The sequence below is a fragment of the Ips typographus genome, linkage group LG8 (assembly GCF_016097725.1).
Source record: "Ips typographus isolate SLU linkage group LG8, UJ_Ityp_2.0, whole genome shotgun sequence".
Lineage (NCBI taxonomy): Eukaryota > Metazoa > Arthropoda > Insecta > Coleoptera > Curculionidae > Ips > Ips typographus.
In genome coordinates this window covers 657,300-684,405 of record NC_138429.1, presented here as the reverse complement: position 1 = coordinate 684,405, position 27,106 = coordinate 657,300, and the positions used below count along the sequence as shown (strand labels likewise).

Here is a 27,106-nt window from a genome sequence, read left to right as displayed (position 1 = left end):
TACGTCCAACAATTATTTTCGGGTAAACACTAACTCAACCTGTTAAATGCGATTTTCATATTATTTTCCTTACTGGGTTAACTTACCCGTAGTAATAGTCCACAGAACCGAAATTCCGGCAGGTTGATGTGCTAAGGGCACGCTTGCGCCCTTAAGGATTTCCTCTTACACAGCTCAATACCATTGTAGAGGTTTTTTGCCTTAAATTTATATTCCCACTTTCCTTGTGTTCTTCCCTTTTTTTTTTGGCTCGAATTCATTTGGGAAATTAAACTGAAAGTAGGTGTTTTTTAGTCAAAAAAGCTCTTCAGGTTATGTCAATTTTTAGTATTAGTTATTAAATACGGTCATTTAGTGGGGAATGTTAATATCATTTATATAAATTTATCTAGCGTGTCCTGGACACATTAAAAGCTACTGAAATCGATTGTATTCCGATAAATAGATTATGCAGACAGAATGAAGGCATTAATTAATCAATGGAAGCTCTAAATTAATGTATAGCCTCAATTTCAGTTTAATTTAAAAAAAAAATGAAACAATGGTTTTGTGTAAAAGGTATATAAATTATACAAGACAGTTGAGATAAAGAAATAAGATTGATCTTGGATTTCGTATATTATATTGTAATTAATGAACAATAATAAGTTCGTAAATGTGTCTTTGTCAAATCTCTATACGGTCGATTTGTTTAAAAACTAATCCAGTCGCAAGTTACCTGAAAACTGAAGTGAAATCTAAATTTAATAAGGAAGATGTCGTGCAAGTGGACGGTAGTTTTGTTGGGGTTGCAAGTAGTTTTAACTACTTCTACCGTAAGTATTTTGTTCTTCCAGTGATTTTCTTTAAAAGGTGTTGGATTTCAGGTCAATTTCGACGATTTGTCCAGTCGGGAATTTAAGGAATGGGAGGAAAAAACTGTCAAAAATGCCACTCCTGGACACATGGAACTCGATCCTCGTTATGGAGGGATTTTTAACACCAAATTCTTTCAAAATTATGATTCACGTATTGCTGGTGGGGGTTGGGAATCTGAACCACACTCCAGACCCTACCAGGTGATTTTTGTACAGCGTTAAAATCCTGTATAATGGTTTTTTTTTATGTAGGTGGGTTATTATGTCACCACAGCATCAGGATCAAGCTTTTGCGGTGGTACTTTAATCAGTGCCAGTACTATTTTAACGGCCGCCCATTGTCTTGACATGTACGAAATACATTTTCAAGAGTATAAGGAAATTGTACTTTAAATTTTAGCTCAACTGGGGATCCAATCTTAATTTACTTGGGGGCGCACAACATGCCTCCAGCTGCTAGTGATCAAGCCACCACAGTGTTGGGTCACGTTTACTACCTGCACCCCGATTGGAACGTCAATACCCTTCAAAATGACATAGGGCTCATTGTTTTGTTTGAACAAATCCAACCATCTGGTAATAAGTTTTAATTCATTCTTAATATATTTGAACATTGTTAACTTTTTCATTTAGATCGTATTCAGTATATTCCTATTGCGTCCGATCCTTCCATCAACTATTTGGGCGAGGAAGCATTGACTGTCGGTTGGGGTTTGCCAGGAGACGGACACACTTCCGGCTCGCCTGTTCTTCGGGAAACCACCAACAGGATAATCGGCAATTTGGCCTGTAGATTGGCCTACATGGGAACGGTGCAACGTACTCACATTTGCATGTCCGGTGAAGAGAAACGCAGCACGTGTAGAGGTGATTCTGGTGGACCACTTATCGTGGACGGTGTCCAGGTAATTTTATAACACTTTTACTGACTCAAAAAATGTTATTAAATATTCTGGACCGAGAATGTGATCACACGATTGTCATGTGACAATGTAAATTTATGATTATTGGCATACCAATCGAAAACGTCATTAGATTGTATAGTGCTCCACTGACGTGGCATTTGTCAAATTGTAGTTTTGCTATTAAAAGGAATAATTGAACTTACAATACTAACTTACTTATTATTATTCAAAAGATATTCTAATTATTGTTTTTATTATAGGTGGGTGTAACATCTTTTGGTACTTCGGCCGGTTGTGAAGTTGGTTGGCCGCCAGCCTTTAGTAGAGTAGGATCGTACTATGAATGGATACAGGCAACAAAATGGTAATTTCTAGAATTGACACGTGTATACCTATAAACATACGTTTTACTTAAGTGTTTTTTAATTATTTAACCTTTTGTTGCGCCATTTTACCGAGATTCTGAATCTCAAAAAAGTAGTTAAAAAGGACACCTAATACTCTCGAAAAAATAGTGCTTTTTTTTGTACTTATTTCACCTAATTTAAGGTCCTTTGGTATAAATATGCATTGGACATTGTCACAATTTTCGAATGATTGTAATTTTTTTTATTTGAACTCCAATCAATTTCGCTATGCCGCCATTAGATAAAGGATTTTCCAATTAACTTTTCTAATTCTTTCTCTTTTATATTGTCAGCCTCAAACCAGTACGATTCACGCATTTAAAACGTTAAACTTCCAATCCAAAAGGAACGACAAATATTACTTCACTGCCACTAACCCTGAGACAATTTCAGATAGAACCACAGGAACTGAACTTTTACGTGCCATTACTCAACCTTTAAAGGGTAATAGTTATAATAGTGGTAAATAATACGCCGAAAAATGACTGGGAACTATTTATTATACCAAGAAAATGAACGTAATTTATTTAAAAACCATCACACATTTAAAAAATATGTCCTATTAGAAATACAATTTAATGAATAATAACCGTACGTAAAAATAATACACAATCTTATCAAAATAGTGTATGTGAGGATTAACGACGTCGTTTTTGCGCATTACGATTTCGCGACGAACCAGACGACGAACTGCTACTACTGCTTGTGGAGCGTCTTCTGGACTTTTGCTCCTTGGATCGCGGAACTGACCTTCTTCGTTGCGGATTTCTTCTCCTTCTGAAGTTGATTTGTTTAATACCAACACTGTATGGTAACTTAAAGTTCAAACCTTTTATCGCGAGAGTCATCACTGCTGCTAGACAGAGATGAACTTGAACTAGTGCTCCGTCTACGTTTTTCAGGCGCTATTTCCTGCAACACTTTCATCGTTTTTCTCAGCTTCTCCTTTTCGATTGCTTCCCTTTTGGCTTTTTTTGCCTTCTCCAACATTTCCTGTTCTTCCAAAGCTTTGCGCTGTTTTTCCTCCAATAATTTCTGTATTTCAGTCACTCTAGAGTAATGTTATTTAATGTTATATGAACTACTCTTTACCTGTTCTTCCTCTTTTTTCTTTTTCAGTTCTAGTAACTCCATTTTCTTTCGTAAGATCAGTAGTTTCTTGTACTTTTCCTCGGCTTCGACATCGTCTAGTTTTCTAGGTTTGTCCTCCTTAACCGGTAATTCCGCTCGCTTTTCTTCAGAAACGGAACGAGATTGATTCCGTCGTTTATCCTCGTTAGTTCTCCTATTAATTTTCATGTACAGGGTGATTGATTGAATTTTGACCGTTTTAGCAAAAAACGTTAAATACAAAACTAGTAGATATTTAGGTCTACTTTATTCTTAGATAAACAGTTATTATACAGGGTGTCCCAAATTTGAGTAACGAACAAAACTTATGTTTTTTTTAAACACAATGACCAACTTTTTATCCGATATTTGCATTCTACGTCAAATTTTAGGCCTAATTGATGTAAAATGTCTGTATCGATATTCAACTGTTTCCGCAGCAGTATCGGTTACTTTAACAATGTTTCCTCGACTATGTGATTAAGGGTTAATTTAGTTACTAAAATTTGGGACACCCTGTATAATAACTGTTTATCTGAGAGTAAAAGTAAACCCAAATATCTATAACTAAGTTGCTACAAAGTTAAAGGGGTGGTTAAAATTCACTCAATCAAGAACGCTGCTGCGGAAACAGTTGAATATCGATATATTTTACATCAATTAGGCCTAGAATTTGATGTAGAATCCATATATCGAATAAAAAGTTGATCAATGTATTTAAAACCCTGTATAATAACTGTTTATCTAAGAATAAAGTAGACCTAAATATCTACTAGTTTTGTATTTAATGTTTTTTTGCTAAAATTAAAATTAAGAAAGTTAAGGGGGTGGTCAAAATTCAATCAATCACCCTGTACACAACGAAGTGAAACAAAAAAAAATGGAGTTTATTTACCCTCTTTCGCTACTGCGTCTTCGTCGTCTGTCACGTGATACCGACCGGTGGTGACGTCTTCTCGAGTCCCTTTCAGGTCTACGGTCACTACGATCTTGCTCTTTGATTTCAGGTTGTGGCGTTTCTTTCGCAACCACTTGAATGCGGCTCTTTGTTGTTTCTGCAGGACGTTCGCGCCTAGAACGGTAATCCCCAAAACTGACAATAAACCAATAATCAATAACTTTTCCCAAATGGCGTAAATGATAATTGTCTGTTTCACCTTCGGTCTCTGTCGCCTTGAGGTTTTTCAATTTGAAACTTGTTGCGACCCCGCTGTTCCCTGTCATCACCGCGTTGCCTGGATACGTCGTGTCCGGCCATTTTAAGCAAACGAGCGTTGACCTGATTCAACTTGTCGAAATGCGTTTGCTGTTGCATTTCTTGTTGCTGCTGCTGCTGTTTCTTAGCGTATCCGCTGAAAACAATCTCGCCCGTAGGTGGATCTTCACCCTTTTTGATTTGCACTCCGAGGGCCATCGCCAAAATATCAGAGCGCTCGTTCTGCACTTGATCGTCGTTGGCCGGCGGTTTAATCACATCCGGACCTGGAGCGACCAAACTCAAAAAAAACAAACCAGAAAAATCAGATTCTCAACGAACCTTTAAACTCCTTGTAAGTGCCCGGTAACGGATATTGAACTAAGCTGGGCACCTGTTTTCTGGGCGCGTTCTCCTCTTCGCTCTGATTCGCCTCGTAGTCCAAAGCGTTGTAGTCCATTTCGCGGTTTCGACCCGATTTTAAAGGCGGTGACGTTGGCGGCGTACCGATCGAAGGGTAACGCCTTCTAGTGTTGGAAACTGCAAACAATGGTTAAGTAACCCTGTGAAAATCATTCAGCGGACTAACTGGGGATTTTAGGCCTTACTACTCGAAACAACTCATTTAAAAAAAAAAGTTTTGGGCTACATTTTGACGTTGAAACGAACCTCCTAACTGTCAGTAAAGAATCAAGTTAGAAGCTGTCAAAACATCTTTAAAAAGCTGGTTTACTTACGCTGCTGTATTTCCGATCAAATATTTCAATAATTATTTTTTGGAGATATGTTCTATATGTTTGTTGAGACGAGTTACTCAGTTTTTCTTTGTTTATTGGGTCTTCTGTCTCACACAAAAAAGGTTTGTTGGGAAAATGAAATTTCGCACTTTTTCTTTTTTAGATTCTCTGAAGACGGTGGTAGATTTTCCACCGAAACGTCAGCGTTTTTAGGTAACAAGACCGAGCCTAACTCAGTGGTCTTGTGTTGGGACGACTAGGTTAATGTTATTTTCAACTTAGTTGAAAATAGTGCGAAATTTCATTTTCCCAACAAACCTTTTTTGTGTGAGACAGAAGACCCAATAAACAAAGAAAAAATTATTTTTTGATTTTGTAAAGAAAGCTGAAATTTCGGACTATATTTTCACGTTTGAACGATCCTTCTAGCTGTCACAGGAACCAAGCTAGAAGCTGTCAAATCATGACATCTTCATTAAAAACTTGTTTACTTGCACTACTCCATTTCCGATCAAATAACACGGTTATTTGTAATTTTTCATAGAAAATTGTTGGGATAACAGAAAGCTGAAATTACGGGCTATATTTTGACGTTGGAACGAAATTTATAGCTGTCATAGTAACCAAGTTGGCACGTGTCAAAATAAGGACACCTTAAAGAAACAAAAGAAAAGTGGCAGTATGAAGGAAACTGAGACAGATTGGTGAAATGTATTAAAATTCAGAAATAACTAGAAGATTATAATTTAGGGAAATTGTTTTGTAAGAAAAACAATCATCACTCACTTGCTAAAAATGCCCTTTTCTCTTCCTGCTTCTTTTTCTCAGCTTCTTTCTTCTCCAAATCGGACAGTTTGATTACACGTCGCTCTTCCTGCCTCCAATGCACTGGAGTTACACTACGGGATCTGCTTCTAGAAGGAGTGTGGAATCTCTGAGAAAAACAGTCGCAGTGTAATAATAATTTCAGTATTGTCGGCACAAACTTACAAAACGTCCCCTGCCCTTGATTACCCTACCACTTTTAGTGGTGATCACGGGACGTCTCCTTCTGTTGAAACTATTTCCGTTGTAGTCCCGATCCCGTCTAAACCTGTCGTTTCCACGGTCCCTGTCGCGATCTCCTAAAAAATTAGGTTAGCGACGGCACTGTAATTAGCTGAAACAGTTTTTACCACGCTTTCTGTCCTTGTTGTTTTTCTCCTTATCGGGAGCACCCCTCATTAGGAATTTATTGGAAGGGACTTCGGGGATTTCTTCTGGCTTAATGTTAGAAACTTGAATCATCCAGTTTGGTTCCTTTACTTCCCCTTCCTCCTCTTCCTGTTCGGAAGTTTCACCTTCCTCCTTCCTACAATCAAATTTTAGTAGTGTGACTTCTAAACCGATTTTATTGGACTTACTCCTTAGATTTTTTGTCTTTTTTATTTTTCTTCTTTTTAGACTTCTTCTCGTCACTGCTTGATTCATCCGACTTGCTTTCCTTACCATCTTCAGTGTCTTCCTTCTTCTTCTTTTTGGCTGCAATTTATAAGTTTATGAAAAACACACTTGCAAATAAACATGAACATTACCTTTGACCTGCCTAACTAGTTCACCACACTTGACGATTTTGGCATCTTGTAAGGGCCTACTATTGGCATCGACCGGTAAATTTTCGATTTGCCTTACTACATCACCACCGGACACTACTCTTCCAAATACCACGTGAACGCTACGAAAACGAAAATTTTTAAACACCACTCACCAATTTTTTTTTTTACCTAAAACTTACTTGTCGAGATGTGGGGCCGGTTGTGTTGTACTATAACATAACAAGGCAAAATATTTGATCAGCTCAGGTGTGTCTTATGAAGGGTAAAATGAACGAGCCCGCATAGAACCTAAGAGTTCTGCAGGGCGTTTAACTACAGAGTTTATACATACACGAGTCAAAAAGTAATCTAAAGTTTAAAATGCGCTGAAAGAGAAACATTGTGAAATTACGTTGTGGCACCAGTTGTTACCTACAAGAACTGTAAAATAGGTTTGGTGGTAATAGACAACTTTACAAAGTATAAGAATTCAAAGATGCAGTGAATAAACTTACATAAAAAACTGTGAACCATTAGTGTCTTTTCCCTTATTGGCCATTGAGAGTAAAAATGGCTGGTCATGTTTAAGGGTGAAATTTTCATCTAAAATTGTTCAGTCAGTCACTCAAATAGATTACAGGACAAACTTACCTTCAAAGGTGCCACCATAAACACTTTCACCCCCTGTTCCGTTTCCATTCGAAAAATCACCACCTTGTACTATAAAATCTTTAACTACCCGGTGAAACACCACATTCTAAAAATCATTTAACGCATAACTATATTGAATGCAGTGAAATATATCCAGTTTACCTTATAATGTAGTGGTTTGTTGGTCTCGCTGCCTACACCCTTTTCTCCAGTGCATAAGGCTCTAAAATTGTCCGCCGTTTTCGGCACAACATCGGTAAATAGTTCAAAAACTATACGTCCACTATTTAGTCCACCAATTGATATATCAAAGAAACATCGCGGTCTTTGAGTTGGGTCAGACATTCTAAAAGTGATACCTTGATGATATACATTGCCGCAAAGCAAATAATAGTAAAAATATGTGTTATTTGAATTTTATGTGTTTGTTAAGACACCCAACATAAAAGAAGGGTGTTTTTTGTATTCTTGTACTGCAAGAAAGGAGTTTGTCTCACCCTGTATTTTCGTTATGTATTTCATTATACCTGACTTTTAAACTGTAGTAACATATGCCATCTTGTTTTGTCAGAACGAGTTAAAATGAGATAAACACTGGCCGTATTCGTTTTCAAGCTCCGAGGAGCGAGCAGAGCGTTTTTGACGTCACAATGACGTAATTTGACAGTTGGCTAAATTATGCTTTTGCTAAACTACGTCATCGTGACGTAAAAAACGCGCTGCTCGCTCCATGGTACTTGAAAACTGGCCATCCAAATACATGTAATTGTATCCTGTAACTATGTTAACTTGGAGAGTCTAGTTCTAAGACAAGTTGACGTCATTCTATTAGACTCATTGGACATTTCTGCTCAAATGTCAATATTCTAAGTTGACATTTGAATGTATTAAGATAATTTTAAAAATTTCAAAACATGTGCTGTAAGAAGTTTAGTTACTGTACTTCTCTGTTTTTTCGTTTTAAGCTAAGTTGAGATTTGATTGTGATAGATTAGATGCAAAATTATCAGACTGTGATCGAACATAGTCTAAACAAGACTAACCTTTCTTCTAAGTTGTCCTTTCAAACCAACTTAGCCCATGTCAGAGAAACAGACATTAGTGTGCCTTAAGGTGCTTAGAACTTGTTTCATTCTGTATCTTCATTATTTAAGAGACTTTTAGAGGGTTCCCTTTAAGAAATTGTTCCTTCCAATATCAAAAGTAGTCTAATTTCATAGTTTCTATTATACTGTTGAATGTTAGCATTTTGGGATGACTAATGCCTTTATCTTAGTTACAACACAACTGATAACATCTAGGAACCATCACTTCTGCTTGTACTATTTTAATTAATATGCAAAGGGTAACCCAGTTATGGTGTGCTAAAGGGTACCAAAGCCAAAATGGACAGTAAAACAACAGTAATAATTAGGGGTACAGGATTTCCACAATAAAGTAATGTGAACTTTAGCCCTCCTGCACTACTTTACATATCAAACTGATTTTAAAAGTTAAATCATAAACTGTACTTACTTGAAACCTTCTAGATGATAGCAAATTTACTTTTTCAGCGGTTTGTATAGAAAACCTTCAACAATGCCGGATAATCAACGTGGAAATGTCGGTTTCCTCCCCGTTTTAAGGCAAGCTATTAGCAGTCAAATATGGGAACGAAAATGCTGATTTATTGAAAATAGGGCAAACGGTTCATATATTTGTCGATTCAGGTTTAAAAAAATATAAAATGCAAAGACATTTTTAGTTTCTTAACTCCTCTGCTGCTATGCTGCTAACCACTAACCACTTCTAATTTTCCACATTGGGCACTAGGCTTGTCGGTTGTCCGTCTTGTTTTGCCACTGTTGCCAATTTAGAATGTTTTAGAACTTTTTTTTAAAGTAGTAATAAAAATTCATTGAAAACTATTATAGACATCAAAATAAATATTAATAAAAAAAGTACTTCGTGTACGTGAAACTGCATACGGGATAAAAAAAACTTTAATGAAAGCAGAAAAATTTTAATTCCAGTCCTAAATTTAAACTTAAAGAAAAATGGTACATTTGACAACCATGGCCAGCAAATGTTTCTGAATGACAACTGACGTGACGATTTTGATTATTGTCTTTTACTGAAGTACCGTTGGGAGGCGCTTCTGTCTTCTGAAAGTAAAGATCAGCTGATTAAGAAAGAATGAAAGATTTGAGTGACACAAAACATCCAAACTCAAGTTAACAAAGTTCTTATAAAAACATAAACATGGCTGGTTGTATTCCTTGTTTTGTGATTCCATTGTTGTTGTTTATATTCCACCGCTATATACAACCAATCCTTTTAAAATTCTGGAATCCGTGGGCAAAATTGGAGGAAAACGAGAAGAAAGAGAAGTGCGAGTTTAGCTGCGACTGTAAATGGAGTAAAAAACCATCATCAGATGATCCCAATACAAGGGAAACCGTACAGACAAATGAGTGTGCAAATGATGTGAAGGTTGAAGAAAAAAGCAAAAAAGATATTTAAAATTGTGTTATTTAGATCAATTTATTAGTATGGACTAGTATACGTATTCAGGTTGTTTCTTTTTTGATTTATTTATGATTGTCTATAATAAAAACTGGTATTCACATCTTTCAAATAGTAGTAAAAATTTTATATCTGTCACGTGATTGTTTTATACTGCCCAATGCAGTCTCACGTGACATTATCCCTATCAATATATGAAACAAATTTAGTTTCCACTTTCAATCAGCTCAACTTTGTTAAATAATAGTTCGTTCTCACGTGACAGAGTTATTGACAACAAACACAATGTCACGTGACTACATTGAATCTAGCTTCTGTCTGGTCTAACGTCAAACATTGGATCACGACATATTTTGATATTCTTGCTCTCAACAATGAGTGTGTTTACTTTTAATTGCAAAATTTTGTGATTTTCTAATACTCCTTTTTGTTATTACCTAACTTTTGCAACCAAAAAAATTAGTGTTTAGAAATAGTTTTTAGTTCAGTGACTTTTCGTACTAAACCCAGAGTTGTTTAGCAAAATATTTTATAGTGTTGGCACTTCCTACTTCCAGTTAAAAGTACACTGAACTTTATGAAAAACTAATATCAGGTTTTTCTGCAAAAAATGCCCGCACCCCGAAGAGATTACAGGCGACAGCCCAACAGCAACTTCACATATGTCAGCCCCTGTGTGAAATATTTAATTTTTTTGTTAAACTTTGTTTTTTGGGTATGAATGTACAATAATGTATAATTTGAGTGTTATGTTTGTTTTTTAATTTGCAGCTTGTTGGAGGCCTTTTGATTGGAATTGGCCTTTATGCATTTGTTGATAAGTGGCAATTGCTTGGCTGGATCAAACTGGAAAACGTTTATGATGTGATATTAAATGTATCTTTAGTGATGATCATTATGGGTGGGGTAATTTTTATAGTCAGTTTTGCTGGTTGTGTTGGTGCTCTCAGAGAAAATACTTGTTTGCTCAAATTTGTAAGTAGAATTACTTTTGTATTTTTCCATAGACAAGTTGTCTTTTGTTGCAGTATTCACTATGTCTTTTAATATTTTTTGTAATTGAATTGGGTATTGCCTTTTTGGGCTTTGTATTTCCCCATTCTATGCAAACAATTCTGCAGGAAAATTTTACTGACAAAATTATACACACATATAGGGATGATCCTGATTTACAAAACTTTATAGATTTTGCTCAGCAAGAAGTAAGTTACAGTATTCAAATATGGGTTTTCAGGAGAGTAAATATTAAATTAGTTTAAGTGTTGTGGTCTGAGCTCTGAAGGCTACATGGATTGGTCAAAAAATGAATATTTCAACTGCAGTTCACCTAGTGTAGAACATTGTGGAGTTCCCTTTTCTTGCTGCATAAATGCCACTGATCTCAGTTCGAGATTAGTGAATATTATGTGTGGTTATGGGGTACAAACTCTATCGGTAACAAAGCAAAAACCCCCAGCATTCACTGTATTTTTGACATTGTTTTTTAGGTTGCAGAAGCAAGTAAAAAAGTCTGGACCTCAGGTTGTATAGAAATTGTACGCTCCTGGGCAGAAGGCAACTTGTATGCCATTGCCGTAATTGCTTTAGGAGTGGCTTTGTCACAACTGCTTGTAATTTACTTATCCAAAACATTGGAAGGTCAAATTGAATTGCAGAAATCAAGGTGGGCCAGTTGAAACCTGGGGTATATTTGTAAATATGATGTTCTGCCATTTTAAATCAAGTGTTTTACTGTAAGATCTATGTGGAGTTTTATCTCAAGCGGATGGAGGTATTGTATCTTAATTAATCTTTTAAAAAAGTGAAAATGTACTGCTTAAATGATAATACTGTTTGAATGTTTTTCATTGTAATTAAGGCTTGTGTTGGTGTCCTGTAGTGTTATTGTTCTGAGTTACTGGAGATGGAGGTACAAAAAGTGCAATCACTGAGTTTTATTTAAAATTTTATTGAGTAGAGTGAAACCTTTAATGATTTTATTTGAAGTCAGAGTGGGATGAAAGGATGTGCAACATAATTGTGGTTAAAGCACTTTTTGTAAATCTTACAGCACCATTTTGATGAAAATTAAAAGGGCTTTGTGGTAATGTGCCAAATACTTCTTTAAGATAAAACATCTGAAAATCATTTACTTTTTTACAGTCCCCCTCCAGATCAGTACCAATATAATAGACAACTGGATGATAGTTATGATTATTTTCTTGAGTAACAGAATTCTAATATTTTATGCAAATTAATACACATAATATGATATGTGATACAGCTTTTTATATGTTTACTGGATTTGTTATACATTTTTTATATTCCTTAAAAACCAGTGTGGAAGCTATAACACTTTACTAGTAAAAACTACACCACCACTGGTTTTTTACCAATAACCTATGGTCAACGTTTGATTTGATTTGGATTGATAATTTGGTCTTCCATGCTGGTTGTAGTGTACTATTAATGTATTAATTATAAATTAATGTATTGTGTGAGTAAAAAGTGTGTTTAGGTACAAGCTCTCTGAAATAGGTATATAAAAGTGACTGGCACAAAAATAAAGTATATTTACGTTCAAATTTATGAAATAATATTATATTCCTTATTCACTAATAAATGCGTAATCAAAATAAAAATGCGTGTTTGTTTGTGAAATAGCAACAGCCGAGGTTTTTTCTAATAATCCTATAATTGTTTATAATTAAACTGTTGTCGGAGCCAGCAAATTATTGTTTAAAAAGAATAGATCGTTGTTTGTGGCAGCTATCAGTTCATTTTTCGTACGGTAGGCGGCGCGTCGATTAGTTGACGGCGTGTGTATCGCGCGGAAAAAGGTAGGAGTGAGGTTAAGAAAAGAGAGTTGTTGTTGATATGATAACCAAGAAAGGGGAATGTAACACGCTTTTGGGGTTTTCCGAGTATTTTTTTAAGGTCTCTTGTTATTAAACCAGTGTTCTTTTTGAAACGGGTTGTTTTATTGTGCCCACTCATCAAAGACCAGACAGTAATTACCAGGATCACCTTACGTACGTGGCTTCAGGAAGGGGTGTTTTCTTGAGATGGCGCGACAACTGTCTTGCCCTGTATACTATTATACCTATTTACACAATGTCACGACAGACGATGATGGCAGTTGTCAACTGAAACATACAAATACAAGTTCACCGTACTCCCAATATGCTGGTTCAATGCCTGCAAGAAAAGATATTTGGAAATTTACCAACTCTATTACCAAGTTTATCAACAAACAATGGTCGAAATTAAAAACATCATCCGACGACACCGACAGTCTAAAGTCTTCTGGTATACTGGATCGGCTGCTCCAAGACGAATACGCGTCGCTCATCCAGGAAATTAACACTTTCGATACGGAAAAACGATGTTTTTTGTGCTTCAAAAATGAAAAGTTTAGCGTTCAGTCGAGCAGAGATCTTACAAAAATATTGGAAAAACACAGTGAAGAGGTTTTGAAACATTTTATAGCCGAACACAATACCAATGTTAAGGGAAATGGCTGCGCGCGTACCGGAAGTGATTTGGTTAACTATGTTACTAAAGTTGTAGTGTCCAGACCGAAATGCAATCGAAAAATTTGCAATCACAATACTCTGCCTAACCAGGTATAATAAAACTATTAGAGGTATTTGTGCTAAATTATACAGGTGTGGTAAATCCAAAATCGACCATAGGAAAACCGTGTAACTGACAGAGAAACGTAGATAATTGCATGCGTGGGACAAAGACAGTAAACGAAAAAAATATCAAGTAGGCCATATTTTTCAGTACGCTGTTGCCAAAATACCGTCGACAAAATGTATTAGATTTTGGCAACAGCGTACTGAAAATATGGCCTACTTGGTATTTTTTTCGTTTACTGTCTTTGTCCCACGCATGCAATTATCTTACGTTTCTCTGTCAGTTACACGGTTTTCCTATGGTTTTGAATTTACCACACCTGTATGTTATATATTTCACAGAATCTCCCAAAAGGAGAGGGTGAAAAAAAGTGTAATGGCACTATTTGTGACTGCAAACGTCCTTCTGGCCTCAAACCACCACAGGTAAGATTACACGTACCTAAATACAGTAAATACATATTTACTAACACTATTTTGCAGAAAATTCCAAAAAAGGCGTCCATTGAATCAAAAAACTCAACCAAACCCCAAAAAGCAGTTTCTACAGAAACGACAGCACCAAAACCGATAGAAACTCAAACTTCCGAAATCCCTATAACAAAAAGTATACTAGTCACCATAATTATATCTTTTACCCTTCTTGGACATCAGTTTATATTTTTAGTTGAACAATTAGATACAGAAGCGCAGACTGATCCTTGGGACCCTAATTGTTCCTGTGGTTCTTGTCCAAAAACTGAGCCAGAAGTAAACAAAATGAATGTGGCAACTGAAGAACAAAACTTGCAGGATACTTCTACAAGTCATGCGGTGTTAACCGACTCAAAAAGTGTTTCAGTGGAACGCCAAGGAGAAAGTATTGAAGTACAGACTTCAATCAATAAGGCATGTAAATCAAAAACAATTACTGTTGTTATTATCATTTTCCTGGAAAATGCTTCTTTGAGAGTATAAAATTTGAAGCAAGTGTAAAAATAAAATTATCTACTAGTGAGTAAATCTAAAGAATCTTTTGGGGGTCATTGATGATTATGAGTAATAAGGACGTTTGTTAAAATTGTCCAGTGGCGTAGACACAGAGGGGTGGTCTTCATTTCCCCATCCTATTTTCTATGTGAACTAATGGATATTTTTCAAAAATCCTTGCTCAATTTGCTAGTTGCATCTCTTGTAAAATTTTGCTTTAAAACTTCGTTTACAAGATAATTAGGAGTTATTTACGGTTTTAAAACCCAAACTGATATCTGAGCTGTAACAAATTATCTGTATCTTCCTTAGAAAGCATTTTTCAGGAGAAATGACTATATTATTGACACTTAAAATTGAATTACCCTGTATAAAGGGTGGTCCAGTTTTAAATGTCAATAATTCACCAATCCATAGCCAATTAAAAAATAAGTTAAGAAAATACAGTCCTTCAAATTTCTGTTTAAAAAATCGTTTTTTTTTTGTCATAACTGTCAGACCGTTGGAGCAATATTGATCAAATTTGGAACAAGCACTTTTTTAAACGTTATTACGGTCAAAGACCCAAAACTAACCCAACACAACTTAAAAATTGTCTTGGAAACGGAAAATTCACTTAAGAAGTTTAAAAAATATTATTTTAGCCAGTTTTCATAGTTTCCAGACAAACTGAAAGACTTTAGTTTTGAAAATTGACTTTTCGAGCAAATCGAGAGACTTTAATACTGAAAATTGCCTTGTAGACATAAAAACTACTTTTTCAAAAATTTGTTACTACAAATTCATACATTTAAACCTTAAAAATTGGCTTGAACCCCAAAATGTGACTGAACTAATGAAAAGTGACATCAGAAGCTTAAAATTTGCATTTGAAGTAAGTTTTCGTAATTTGAAGACAAATTTCAATATTTTAGTCTTGAAAATAGTCTTAGATGCAGGACATTGACATTAGATTCATGAAATTTGTCTTGAAAACTAACTTTTTGTTCTTTTTACTTTGCTTTTAATTTTTTTCGAATTTTGGACTATTTTTAGTGCTTCAAAACTGCTTTCAGCTTGGAAAATCGAGTTTCAAGACTATCTTCACCAAGTTATTGACATAGCAAACTTAAAAAACAATTTTTACATTCTTCATAGACTTAAAATGGCATTCCAAGCTTTGTCACTATTAAATCGACTTCTAGACATCTCAGTGCTAAAAATTCGGGTATTTCTTAATAAACTAGACTGTTTTTAGTGTTTTAAGGCTGTTTTCAGTGCCCCAAATCGAGTTTCAAGACTATCTTTACAAAGTTTTTGACTTATCAGGCCTAAAAGCCAGTGTGTCCACTGACCATAGTCTTGAAAATGTTATTTCAAGCGTCTTCACTATTAAATTGACTTCTACACTCATAGGTGCAATAAATTGTAGCATCTCTAAGAATTTCAGACTGTTTTTAGTGCTTTTTTAAAAGTAAAAGTAAAAGTAAAAAATTTTGGTACCAAATGCTACAATAATAGTCTTGAGAACTAATTTTTAGAAATAAGATGTCCGAAAATTTAATTTACTTCTAGACTTGTTGTCCAGTCCAGAAAATTGAGTTGTACGCCAATTAAAGTCTTGAAAATATGCTTTTGGACTCTTTTTAGTCCTAGTAAAGTCAGTTCTAGCATTAAAAGTCAACTTTTATACTATTTTTAGTAGTAAAAAATGAGTTTCATGCACAATACAATCTTTGTTTTGATTTCCGGACTTTTTTTAGTTCTTGAATGCCAGTTTCAGACATTCAACCAGGATGGCAGCTGAGAAAGCGAATCATAAGACCATTCCTAGTAGTAAAAAAGTTTTTAGACTATTCAGTACAAATTTGGACTTTCACAAGTCTTGAATGTTGAGTTTTAAACTATAAAACGATTTTTTAAATTGAAATTTGGTGGACTGTATCTTCCTTAGGAAACGTTTTTCAGAAAAATGTCAACTAATTTTTTGATTAGCTATCAAATGGTGAATTATTGACACTTAAAACTGGACCACCCTGTATTTCAGATATGCGTTCCTGAATACTTCCAATCTCTCTTAAAAGCAAATGTCATGATCAATACCTGTCCCAATAAAGCTGACTGTGGCTGTGACGTATATGGTAGTACAGAGAAAATTTGTATACAAACGCAAAAGGCGCAAGACCCACTTATTAATATGAAACCAACTGAAACAGAAGAATCATTCTCTTCACGTATTTACAATTATTATTGTTTATAAAAATAAACACTGAAATTGATTTACAGACAACGTGAAACACGTTCCTGTTACTACAATCAAGGAAGATAGAAGTAAACGCGATTCAATTGCCCTAACAAAAACCCCATACGTATATGAATACGAAATTACACCAAAGTCAAAGGTTAAGAAGGAGAAAAAGAAGAAAAAAACGACGGGGTGTTTCGGTTCAAAAAAGAAAAATAAGGGTTGCAGTGAAGAATGTCAGGTACCTAAATCTGTTAAGACCGTTTTATTTGCTCATTGACATATCTTAGGGAATAAACAATAAACCACGTTCAATGCAAACTGAAAAAGTAAAAACTGTGGATAAAAACGAGGAAGCCCATTTGCATACAGATAAACGAACAAACCAAACGTCCACTGATTCTGAAGCAGCAATTCAAGTGACCGATTTAACTTCTAGCGTTCATCAAAATAGGAAACCTGTCAAAGAAAATAATAATAGTCGTCACGTGGGTGAGGAAGGTAGGACTTCTGTGTAACGTTATGTCAGAAGTTGACAATCAATCAATATCACCATTTTTTTTGCCGACAGAACCGCATAAAACAGCAGTTTGCGATAAATGTGGCAGACAAAAGAAAAGCTGCGATACCGGATGTCGTAACATGATCATTTTACCGCAAGTCTCTAAAAGTGGTCAAGCCATTTTGAACCGTGAAACCGAGTCACTGCGAAAGTTACTTAAAGTACTAAAATCACATATTTTTGTGAGTTAAATATTGTACTAACTTGATTCAGATGCAACACGAGGATACTAATCGTCAGTTTGACAACATTATGGCCAAACTAACTCGTCACAGTTCGGAAATAACGCGCTTAAACGACGCGTATCAGAATTTGGTGCGGCAAGGATTAGACGATTCGCACCAATCTGCTGTCATTAGTAATAAGAAGAAAGAATCAGAATTGTCTCGTTACAAGTGCGGTTGTTCTCTAAAGTTTGATCAGCTCAGATCATGCGGGTGTAAATACAGCAATGAGTGCAGGACAAACGAAAGTACATCAAGAATAATAAACATTCAAAATGGATCAGTCATGGACAAGTAACGCTTTTGATATTTATTTCCCCTTGCGGACATGTTCTTTTCCTTTTGTAGCATAAGAAGTAAAAGGTATGGCCCACCAAATACTGCAGTAGCAATAAACATGTGTAATTTACGTACAAGTCAAATAGTATCGACTATTACAGCTGATAATGCTCTAGTGGAGTATCACCATTTAGAGGAAAAGTAATAATATGGATTCACAAAAAACAAAGTATATAAATATTCAAATGTATAGACAAAGAAAAGAACTACTGAACCAATCAAAGAGATCTGCAATAAACACAGTTCAAAACGGAGCACTCAGAGATAACGATCCAAGAGCAAGAGGCGATTCATGTCAATTTCAAATTAGCTCAGTATCAACAATATATCAGGAAAATCAATACAATCAACGTGAATCGGTAGGAAATAGAACAACTTACAGTAAAACCACTTACCAGGCACAGCTCTAGCAATATTGCTTCTAGCACCATTATTGCTAAGAATGGATGGTAGTGCTAATTCCTACTTCATTATGAGTGTTATTACTTCCTTTATTCTCTCGAATTGCACAATTTTTAGTGCCGTAGATTGGGGTCTCAACAAATCAACAAACAAAACCATTAACCTAAAAATCCTAAAACAAAAACAAGGTTAGGACAGTCACTGATCACGTGCATCTAATATGTCCCATAGTACATTGGGTCACGTGACAGCACATTTAACAAACAAAAGACGTTTTCAGGTTATGTTTATGTATGTTCAGATTTCAAGGTCGTTGATGATTTTTTTAAAGCTAAATAGAAATATTTGCAACAAATTGCAGGCAGTTTGGCATAATTGTTATGGTGGGTTTATACTCATTTTAACACTTCACTTTATATTTAAGATGTATCATCTAAATGTAAGAAATTAAAAGTAAGTTAAACTGATTCAATTTGCCCAGCCTACTAGTCGGAAACGCAACTATAGCGATGACGTCCCTGACACTGATTCGTCTTTAAAGAAAGTGTCAAGCCGAGTCCAAGTTTGGTTAAAAAAATCCTGGATCACTGTAAAACAAAAAAATGACGAACAACAGAAGAATACGCCCGTGGCGCAAATGTTTAACTTATGTCAAAACGCCGCTAAAAAGGTGGTTACAGGTGCCTGGAAATGTAAGTCACCCACTGTGTGTTTTATTTGTCATTAATGACACCTTTCTTTAGATGTGAAGAAAACTTAACTTTCACAGCAGTCTTTAAAAAACTTTTTTATTTTTCTTTGGTTACATTTGTATAAAGACTAGTTTTTCTATTTGCCACATCAAGTTGCATTACAGGAACTCTGGTAAATACATTTCCTAAATTAATAAATATTTTTAACCAGTAATGTGTCTTTTTTCACCGAATTTTCGACCTGTGTTTCTCTTCATCGCTGGGAAATTTAAGTTCAATTTTCCTTAGGTAACAACAGTCATCGATAGCAAAACTACCAAATAATAACAGAAAAACATCTTCCTGCACAGTTGCCTAAGTATTTACCCATAGATGAGTGGCACTAGTGCTGCCGTGGATAAATGCCACAACGAATGACAGTCAAAAATGTAAAATATCGCCGGACGATCCATAACTTCCAGCAAAAGTACCAAACCAGTCAGTGCTACATACACAGAGCACTTCCACACATAAGGCTGCTTGTTTCTTCTCAATAATGCCCAAATAAACCAGCTAACGGCTGTTACCGCCCCTAAAAAGTTAATTAGAAACTATAATTATCAATATGAATGGTGTATAAGTAATAAAATAACACTCTCTTACCTACTAAAATATTGAGCTGCATATTATATTGATAATCAAACTTTCCCATACTTAAATAGGCAGTGTGATTGACAAAAAATACCAAAAAAAATACTGATATTATTAACAAAATAAAAGGAGGTAGAACATTTCTAAACACCCTAAAAGTCCATATTTTTAACTCTCTTCTAGCACCCTTTAAAAAACAACTTACCTAAGAGTCATTACATAACAATTTATAAGAACAATAGAAAATGCACCAGAATAATCCAAAAGTTCAGTCAAAGGCACATCTCTAGCATGAAATATTGCAGACCAAAACCAAGCATGACAACATACCTGATTAGAAAAGTTAATTCAAATGTTCATATTTGTTTTAAGGGCTTACCAAACAATACATGAACCACAACCAGTACAGGGGACTGTCAGGTCGAACTTCCTTGTAAAAACGTTGTATCATTTTCAAATGCGCAAATAGGTTTAACAAAGAAAATACAAAGGAGGCCACTTCCTGAATTCCCAAAAACCGAATAAAAGGCCACTAAAATGTTTATGCTTTAGAAAAGCTTTAAAAATTGCCCCACAATTAAATTAAACAATTTTTCAAACTATGCATAAATATAACTTATTGAAGTAGTAGGTATCTTACTTTTCCATAAAACTGTGGAGTTTTCCAATTTCTCTCTTCAAATGACTGTACAGTTTTCCACATACATTCATATTTGCACTCATCTACACAAGCCCACCCAAGGGCTCTAAGATAGAAGGGTTGATAGTAGTCTGTCACAAATGAAATTCCATCTGAAAATTTATTGGAAACTATGCCTTTTTTTCACTTTTTAAGTGGATTAAATAATGCTGATTTTTGTACCAAATGGTGAGTCTACATTGATTATTTGCAGCTTTTCCTTTAAAACAAAAAAAAAATGATTAGTACAAGTTAGTGGTACCTTGAGAGCAGTTTAAAATTTGGCACTTGTCTAAACACCTTTGATAAATAGGGGATTTGTCTCCAATAGATGCAAAAACCACTGATATTATCAGGCACAGCTCTAGCAATATTGCTTTTAGCAACATTATTGCTAAGAATGGATGGTAGTGCTAATTCCTACTTCATTGTTAGTGTTATTACTTCCTTTATTCTCTCTAATTGCAACAAATCAACAAACAAAAAACCATTAACCTAAAAATCCTAAAACAAAAACAAGGTAATGACAGTCCCTGGTCACGTGCATCTAATATGTCCCATAGTACATTCGGTCACGTGACAGCACATTTAACAAACTAAAGACGTTTTCAGGTTATGTTTATGTTCAGATTTCAAGGTCGGTGATGGTGTGTACCATTGTGAACAAGTTTTTATTTTTTTAAAGTTAAATAGAAATATTTGCAACAAATTGCAGGCAGTTTGGCCTAATTGTTATGGTGGGTTTATACTCATTTTAACACTTCACTTTATATTTAAGATGTATCATCTAAATGTAAGAAATTAAAAGTAAGTTAAACTGATTCAATTTGCCCAGCCTCTCCTTGATTTTTCCTATCCATAAACTAGGAGGTTAGTGGGTGTGTATTCGAAATATTTACCCCAATATTTAAAGTGTAGGAGTCTCCTAGACTCTCTTCATTATTTACACCTTTGCACCCTAAAGACAATAATAATTAGTCACTAAATAAGGAATACATTGAGAAAAGGAAAGCAATTGCATTCAAAACTATAATTACAATTTGTCATCCATACATCTGCTTCGATTTAGTAAATCAATATTTTTTAAATAATAACAATTTCTGTTTGTGGCAGTATCAATAAAAATGCTTAATTATTTTGGTTAGTTTTTAGGAAACACATGACACAAACAAATGGAAGCATCTCTTGAAATCAGAAAATTACCACCTAGTGTGGTAGGTGAATTGGCTAAAATATTGGACGATGCTGACTTATGGAAGCGTCTCATGTCAATAATTCCAAGAAAATTAAGTAGTACTTCATACCACAGTGATATAACCACAATCAATACACCCAAGTACACTTCTGAACATTTTAAGTAGGTGTTTATACTTTTAAGTTCCCTTGCTGATAAGCATTTTCCAGAATTATTGAGAAAGGAGGAGAACAGTTCAGAAGATCTTGTACAGAAATTTTGCTGGATGAATGGGGCACCTCGGGCCGACCTAGAGCTAATTTGGGTCACCTGAAGTATTTGCTGATAAAGGCGCAACTTTTTAGAGCTGCAGATTATGTGGCAAAATTATTAGGTGAAAACCCACCACCTCGACCTAGAGCCGGTCCTGCGGCGCCTATTGCTATTAGTTTGGCTGATTTAAAGCCACAAGAGAATGAGGAAGAGGTTCAGCACCACTTGGATGAGATTAATTATCCCCGAGTTGCACTTGAGGTTATCAGAAAAAATTCTTTGGAAGTGAAACCAAAGGTCAATCCTGTAAGTTGTTAGGTTTGTGTTAGAAGGAATAATAGTATTTTCTGCATATTTAGGTAATTCCTGAGATAATTGTCAGTCAAGTGAAGCCAATACCAGAATTACCGTCAGTGCCTCAACCTAATTCACAGAACATAGAGGAAGTGTCTGATATGATGAAGTTTTCAGGCACCATACCATCTTATGATGCGTCCGAAGTAATACTACCTGAATGCTCTATATTTGACGTTAAAGGTGCTTTTATTGAATGGGATTCTTGTGTAACTTTCCCGATTTTATCCTGTTTTTAGACTTAACTGAATCAGTAGCTGTTCCGGATACGGAGTTTATTCCGGTTTTCAGTCAGCTGCTACCAGATACTGAACACGCTTTAAATAGCACGCAATCCTCAAATTTTCCAGATTCCACTCAATTACCCTTTAACATAGATAGCAGCAATTATTCTCAAAGTGCCGAAATTCCGTTAACCCTACCCCAACCTAAGTCAACCACCCCTAACTTATCCATCATGACACAACTGCCACATTTCCCATACGCACAATTAGAAGCGGCTACAAAGCACTTTTCCACTAAGACAGGAACGTTTTTGGGCGCAGGCGCTTTCGGGTCCGTGTTTTTAGCTACCGGATTGTTAAATAGACCGGTGGCGGTTAAAAGAATGTCCCTGGACAATGTAGAAGGCATAACAAAAGACGATCGCGTGACGCAGCAATTTAAAAATGAAGTGGAAATTTTTTCTAAGTGCAAACACGCAAATTTAGTGCCCTTGTTGGGGTATTCCTGTGATGGCGACACTTACTGTCTGGTTTTTGAATATGTTCCTGGTGGGTCTTTGTTTGATGTTCTCCAGGTATGTCTGTGATTCCTGAAAAGAAACATTTTGCTAACAACCACATCATTACAAACGTCCCATTTTTTTATATGCAATTTTAGAAAAACCCTGAAAATCTTTTATGGCGACAACGTATTCATATCGCTTTGGGAACAGCAAAGTGCCTAGCATATCTTCACAATCTTCCAACTCCTCTTATCCACAGGGATATTAAATCAGCCAATATATTGTTGGATGAGGACAATAATGCTAAGGTTACATTACATTATTATATAACAGTAAAAGAGAGTAAATTAAAGATTATTTTAGATAAATGTATAGGGTGTCCAAATGAGAGTGGCTTTCGGCTTTTTTGACCAAACGATTTATCGCTAAAAAATATTTCCACAAGAAGGCGTACTACCAACTTTCTAGCTAGTTATTCACAAAAAAGCTATTTTTTATGATTAATTTTGTGTTTCCAAGGGGGCAGTCCTAATAGGAGAAAGCTAGAAAGTTGAGGTTTTCACTGTCTGATGTAGTATTTAGTTCTCTTCTTTTTGACACTAATGGTTTATTTTATCGCCATCAGTTTATTTTGTTACAAGTGAACTTAGCTATTTCCTTTGCAACCACTCTTATTTGGACACCCTGTATAAACTTATTATCATTATTATTTTGAATTAGGTGTGCGACTTTGGCATTATCAAACCTATGCCTGGAGAGGCCACCGATTTGACAACGTCTCCCTGCGGTACTTCGGCGTACATGTCACCTGAGTACCATCAGGGTCAAGTTTCAATTAAGCTCGACAGTTTCAGTTTTGGTGTGGTTCTTCTGGAATTATTAACCTCGTTACCTCCTGTAGATTACGACAGAGACGGAGCTGATTTGGTAAGTTTGTTCCAAGCTTACCAACAATCCTGCTAAACGATTATTAACATATCCAGGTTACTTACGTCGAAGATCGTTGCGAGAAATCCATAGAGCCAATTTTAGACAGGAATGTAGGCAGTTGGGAAGAAAACGGCATTAATTTTGCTGAAGAACTCTACAATATTGCCTTAAAGTGCCTTGAAGACGAACGTAAACGCTTATTCATGACTGAGGTGGCAAATATGTTGGAAAACTTACAAAATAAGTTAACCGCTTAATTATGTTGGTTTTGCCACTAATCGATGACAGTTTTACAAAGAGATAATCTTAATAAGAGGCTTGGGACCAAATATGCGTATAATAAACAAGTTATATCCTATTAATTGAACTACTTTATTGTTGTTTTAAATTCTAGTTGGATTGAATATCAAATCCATTTCTATATACACCATAAGTTTAATACATACATACTAGAAGAAATTTGTATTGTCAGCTGAATTAAGATATTCACTATCTTCCACTAATGGCGACATTTTGAGGCAAAAAATAATATAAGTGAATATTGATTGTAAATTTGAGTAAATGAGGGTCTTTGCTTAAATAATGGAAAGATTATTAATGGGTCTAAGGATTCTAGACACTCACCTGGAAAAAAAAGTAATGGAATCCTTTGTAATGGGTCTAGAAACAGCTTTGAAAATTGCTTTCTTTCTTGACGTTATTTGAATTCTATGGTTTATATCCCCAAAGACGTAGTACCTTGAAGTTGAGTTTCTTTATCGCTATTTTAGGAAAACCCAAACATTTAGTGATAGAAAACATCTAAACGTTGTAATAATCGTACTGAAGTGAAAATATAACCATTATACACATTTGACTTGAATGGATCAGAAAGATAATTCACAAGTGCTTAAAAAGGACCCTTTCCTTCCATTTATTTTCAAGTTTTTGATACTTTACCGAAACATCAAGCATCTATGCCTCATTTCCACCTTAGTACTCATTATAGTGAGTGTTCTACAAACATACCAGCTTTACCGCAACCCTAGTCCGAAAATCGTATTAAAATATGGCACTTTTTACTTCGCTTGTATCTACGTAAGTGATTTTAATGTAAGCAGCTAAAAGTACTCTAAAATTTGGCTTTCAGGCCGTATGCATTAATATTATTTACATACGTGTGGCTAAATCAGTAAATAACGATTTCTCTTCGTACAAATCACTGTTTACCGTTAATACAGTGCACATCGTGGGCAAAACAAGTGCCAAAATAAAAGTTTTAGCTTCAAAAACTAATGGTGTGCTTGCCATTTGGTTAACAACTGCCTTTTGTGCCTTAGAGGCTATGTATTATAACTGGATGTTGGATAAAAACGAAACAATGTTGATTACGGTGTTCTTGAAACAGAACACTAATTGCAGTACGTATAATATGATTTATTATTATACATTTTTGAAAATCTGTTTTAAGATTCGTTTGTCATTGAGTTGATAAACCATGCAGCTTTGATAAGCGTCCATTCCATCTGCATTTGTTCTACAGTTCCTATGTACTTTATCTACATTATCTTTTACTTGAAATTGAACCTCATTATCCTCACAGATCAAGTTAAGAGATTTAGAAATGATCTCAAACGGTCTGATGGTCCCAGATTTATGCAAACTGAAGACGTTATCCAGTTTATTACTAGGGAATACCTAAAAATCAATAGGTGCTTTAAAGTTTAAAAAATCTGCTTTAATAATAGTTATTTTCAGGTTTAACTTAGATATTAGTGCAAAACTACAAGTAGACTGCGTACTATTTATAAGTTCAGGATTCTTGGTGGGTTTTATGGGATGTTGCGCAGTTTTTTCGGTAACTTATTCACTTTTTAATGCGTTCCTAAATTGACGTGTGGTAATTTTAGTCAAACCGCTCAATTCTTGAGGCAACAGCACTATTCACAACATATTTCAGTTTTGGATTAACCGTATGTGCTTACGTCCAGACTTACGAGAATGATGTAATTTGCAGCAGTGTTAAAAAATTAACATATTTGTCAGACTTTTCGATTTTCAGAGCGTCGACTTATATTATGCAATTTTGGATTTGAACTGGTACGAATGGAACGTAGAATATCAGAAAATGTACTTATTAGTGGTGACCAATGCCTGTAAAGTGGTACATATCAAGTTATTCTGGATGGTAGATATTAATCATGAATTACTCAAAAAGGTAACATATCTGACCAGTTTAAATATTTTCAAATAATAGAAATAAACTGCTCACGGAAAAGCAAAATGTTTGGCCATTTTTAACGGCCTGAATCTCCGAAATACCTCAGATGAATTTAATTCACAAAACAAAGGTTTTGAAAAGCCATTTCTTTTAGAATCAGAACTCAGTCATTCATTCTGCCTCAAAAGAGATTTCTATATATAGATATACGGGGTAAAGAAAAATTGATAGTGATAGCTGAGATTATTTTAAAATATTGTTTCTTGTGATTTCATGAGCTAAAATTTTTCCCATTTTGCACAAGACTAACAAATACTGTATTAATCTCTGTCAAACGTTACTGATTTTACAACCAGATTATAAATATTTAGTGTTTATTTATCTCCTTAAAATTAGTAGTGGTATTCCCGAGATACAGAGTAATTTACAAAATATAGTAATATAAATATACAGGTGTGGTAAATCCATAGGAAAACCGTGTAACGGACAGAGAAACGTAGGTAATTGCATGCGCGGGAGAAAGACAGAAAACGAAAAAAATATCAAGTAGGCCATATTTTTAGCGCGCCGTTGCCAAACGCCGTAAGTATTCAATACCCTCGACAAACTTACTTACGGCGTTTGGCAACAGCGCGCTGAAAATATGGCCTACTTGATATTTTTTTTGTTTTTCGTCTTTTTCCCGCGCATGCAATTATCTACGTTTCTCTGTCCGTTACACTTCAAGTTAATGAAAAAAAAGTAAATAAATTCGTTTCTGGCTCTAATTCTATTCTAATTTTTACCAAAAACGTTTTTGACGTAGGAATTTTAGGAGATACAGTTCCGTGAGCAGTTTAATACAAACATTTTTGTTTAAAGAGGATGAGTACTACAAATTCGTTGTGTTAAACATTGTATCAACATTTTATTAACCTCTCTAGTTTAGTAATTAAGACTAATATTTATTTCAGATATGGCGAATGACATATGCAGCTATTAATTTCTTTTATTCAATTGGATAGAGGTAGTCTAATTTTACTATCGTGATAATCGTCAAAAAAAAAGAGTGTATAATAAAGATTTTCTTGTTAAAAAAGTATTTAATTTTAAAGCAAAAATTTGAAATATTTTGATACCAATTAGTATCAGAAAAGAGCAGTACACTAGCTTACACGCAAAACCCA

The 27,106-nt window shown here is 35.0% G+C and overlaps 7 protein-coding genes across 16 annotated transcripts; 5 read left to right on the top strand and 2 right to left on the bottom strand.

Moving 5' to 3' along the window:
* The first annotated feature begins 660 nt into the window (after positions 1-660).
* Positions 661-2,177, top strand: LOC145732672 (brachyurin-like). The gene is made up of 6 exons (XM_081985091.1): positions 661-815; positions 867-1,058; positions 1,110-1,207; positions 1,258-1,433; positions 1,491-1,762; positions 2,023-2,177. The coding sequence occupies exons 1-6, from the start codon at positions 756-758 to the stop codon at positions 2,128-2,130; spliced, it is 906 nt and encodes a 301-aa protein (XP_081841217.1). The 5' UTR covers positions 661-755; the 3' UTR covers positions 2,131-2,177.
* A 474-nt stretch (positions 2,178-2,651) lies between these two features.
* LOC145732663 (uncharacterized) lies at positions 2,652-9,276 on the bottom strand. The gene is made up of 16 exons (XM_081985077.1): positions 8,952-9,276; positions 7,599-7,782; positions 7,437-7,542; positions 7,301-7,388; positions 6,986-7,015; positions 6,786-6,925; positions 6,615-6,732; positions 6,387-6,562; positions 6,202-6,335; positions 5,998-6,145; positions 4,817-5,014; positions 4,437-4,761; positions 4,175-4,372; positions 3,262-3,454; positions 2,999-3,204; positions 2,652-2,946 (listed from the first exon to the last, which is right to left on the bottom strand). The coding sequence occupies exons 2-16, from the start codon at positions 7,779-7,781 to the stop codon at positions 2,808-2,810; spliced, it is 2,382 nt and encodes a 793-aa protein (XP_081841203.1). The 5' UTR covers position 7,782; positions 8,952-9,276; the 3' UTR covers positions 2,652-2,807.
* Positions 9,277-10,287: 1,011 nt separating this feature from the next.
* On the top strand, positions 10,288-12,562 carry LOC145732673 (tetraspanin-33-like). 3 transcript variants are annotated; one of them, XR_014179044.1, is made up of 6 exons: positions 10,288-10,656; positions 10,713-10,916; positions 10,970-11,143; positions 11,196-11,375; positions 11,429-11,712; positions 12,084-12,562. XR_014179044.1 is itself a non-coding variant. In XM_081985092.1 (6 exons), exons 1-6 carry the CDS (start codon positions 10,552-10,554, stop codon positions 12,148-12,150), a joined length of 906 nt encoding a protein of 301 aa, XP_081841218.1. In that variant the 5' UTR covers positions 10,288-10,551; the 3' UTR covers positions 12,151-12,562. The 3 variants fall into 3 exon arrangements, 2 of the variants coding, with proteins under 2 accessions (XP_081841218.1, XP_081841220.1); XM_081985092.1 differs by having other exon boundaries at positions 11,429-11,604; XM_081985094.1 differs by having other exon boundaries at positions 11,429-12,562.
* Positions 12,563-12,985: 423 nt separating this feature from the next.
* Positions 12,986-19,187, top strand: LOC145732662 (uncharacterized). 5 transcript variants are annotated; one of them, XM_081985073.1, is made up of 13 exons: positions 12,986-13,546; positions 13,904-13,987; positions 14,045-14,168; positions 14,229-14,449; positions 16,557-16,743; positions 16,796-16,995; positions 17,045-17,255; positions 17,326-17,477; positions 17,530-17,834; positions 17,889-18,020; positions 18,073-18,238; positions 18,763-18,973; positions 19,025-19,187. In XM_081985073.1, exons 1-13 carry the CDS (start codon positions 12,986-12,988, stop codon positions 19,039-19,041), a joined length of 2,571 nt encoding a protein of 856 aa, XP_081841199.1. In that variant the 3' UTR covers positions 19,042-19,187. The 5 variants fall into 5 exon arrangements, with proteins under 5 accessions (XP_081841199.1, XP_081841198.1, XP_081841200.1 ...); XM_081985072.1 differs by having other exon boundaries at positions 18,763-19,187; XM_081985074.1 differs by lacking the exon at positions 19,025-19,187 and having other exon boundaries at positions 18,073-18,328; positions 18,763-18,902.
* LOC145732664 (interleukin-1 receptor-associated kinase 4-like) lies at positions 18,340-24,098 on the top strand. Of its 4 annotated transcripts, none has more exons than XM_081985082.1 (8): positions 18,340-18,664; positions 21,428-21,639; positions 21,687-22,035; positions 22,089-22,266; positions 22,323-22,882; positions 22,966-23,118; positions 23,531-23,737; positions 23,794-24,098. In XM_081985082.1, exons 2-8 carry the CDS (start codon positions 21,455-21,457, stop codon positions 23,995-23,997), a joined length of 1,836 nt encoding a protein of 611 aa, XP_081841208.1. In that variant the 5' UTR covers positions 18,340-18,664; positions 21,428-21,454; the 3' UTR covers positions 23,998-24,098. The 4 variants fall into 4 exon arrangements, with proteins under 4 accessions (XP_081841208.1, XP_081841205.1, XP_081841204.1 ...); XM_081985079.1 differs by lacking the exon at positions 18,340-18,664 and adding an exon at positions 20,866-21,019; XM_081985078.1 differs by lacking the exon at positions 18,340-18,664 and adding an exon at positions 20,929-21,089.
* LOC145732669 (post-GPI attachment to proteins factor 3-like) lies at positions 19,043-20,759 on the bottom strand. Its single transcript, XM_081985089.1, has 8 exons — positions 20,545-20,759; positions 20,244-20,395; positions 19,983-20,135; positions 19,809-19,933; positions 19,616-19,755; positions 19,340-19,544; positions 19,203-19,286; positions 19,043-19,142 (listed from the first exon to the last, which is right to left on the bottom strand). Exons 1-8 carry the CDS (start codon positions 20,669-20,671, stop codon positions 19,070-19,072), a joined length of 1,059 nt encoding a protein of 352 aa, XP_081841215.1. The 5' UTR covers positions 20,672-20,759; the 3' UTR covers positions 19,043-19,069.
* Positions 24,099-24,440: 342 nt separating the features above from the next.
* LOC145732668 (uncharacterized) lies at positions 24,441-27,018 on the top strand. The gene is made up of 7 exons (XM_081985088.1): positions 24,441-24,817; positions 24,870-25,140; positions 25,191-25,431; positions 25,478-25,577; positions 25,630-25,725; positions 25,782-25,937; positions 26,894-27,018. Exons 1-7 carry the CDS (start codon positions 24,602-24,604, stop codon positions 26,942-26,944), a joined length of 1,131 nt encoding a protein of 376 aa, XP_081841214.1. The 5' UTR covers positions 24,441-24,601; the 3' UTR covers positions 26,945-27,018.
* The last annotated feature ends 88 nt before the right edge of the window (positions 27,019-27,106 follow it).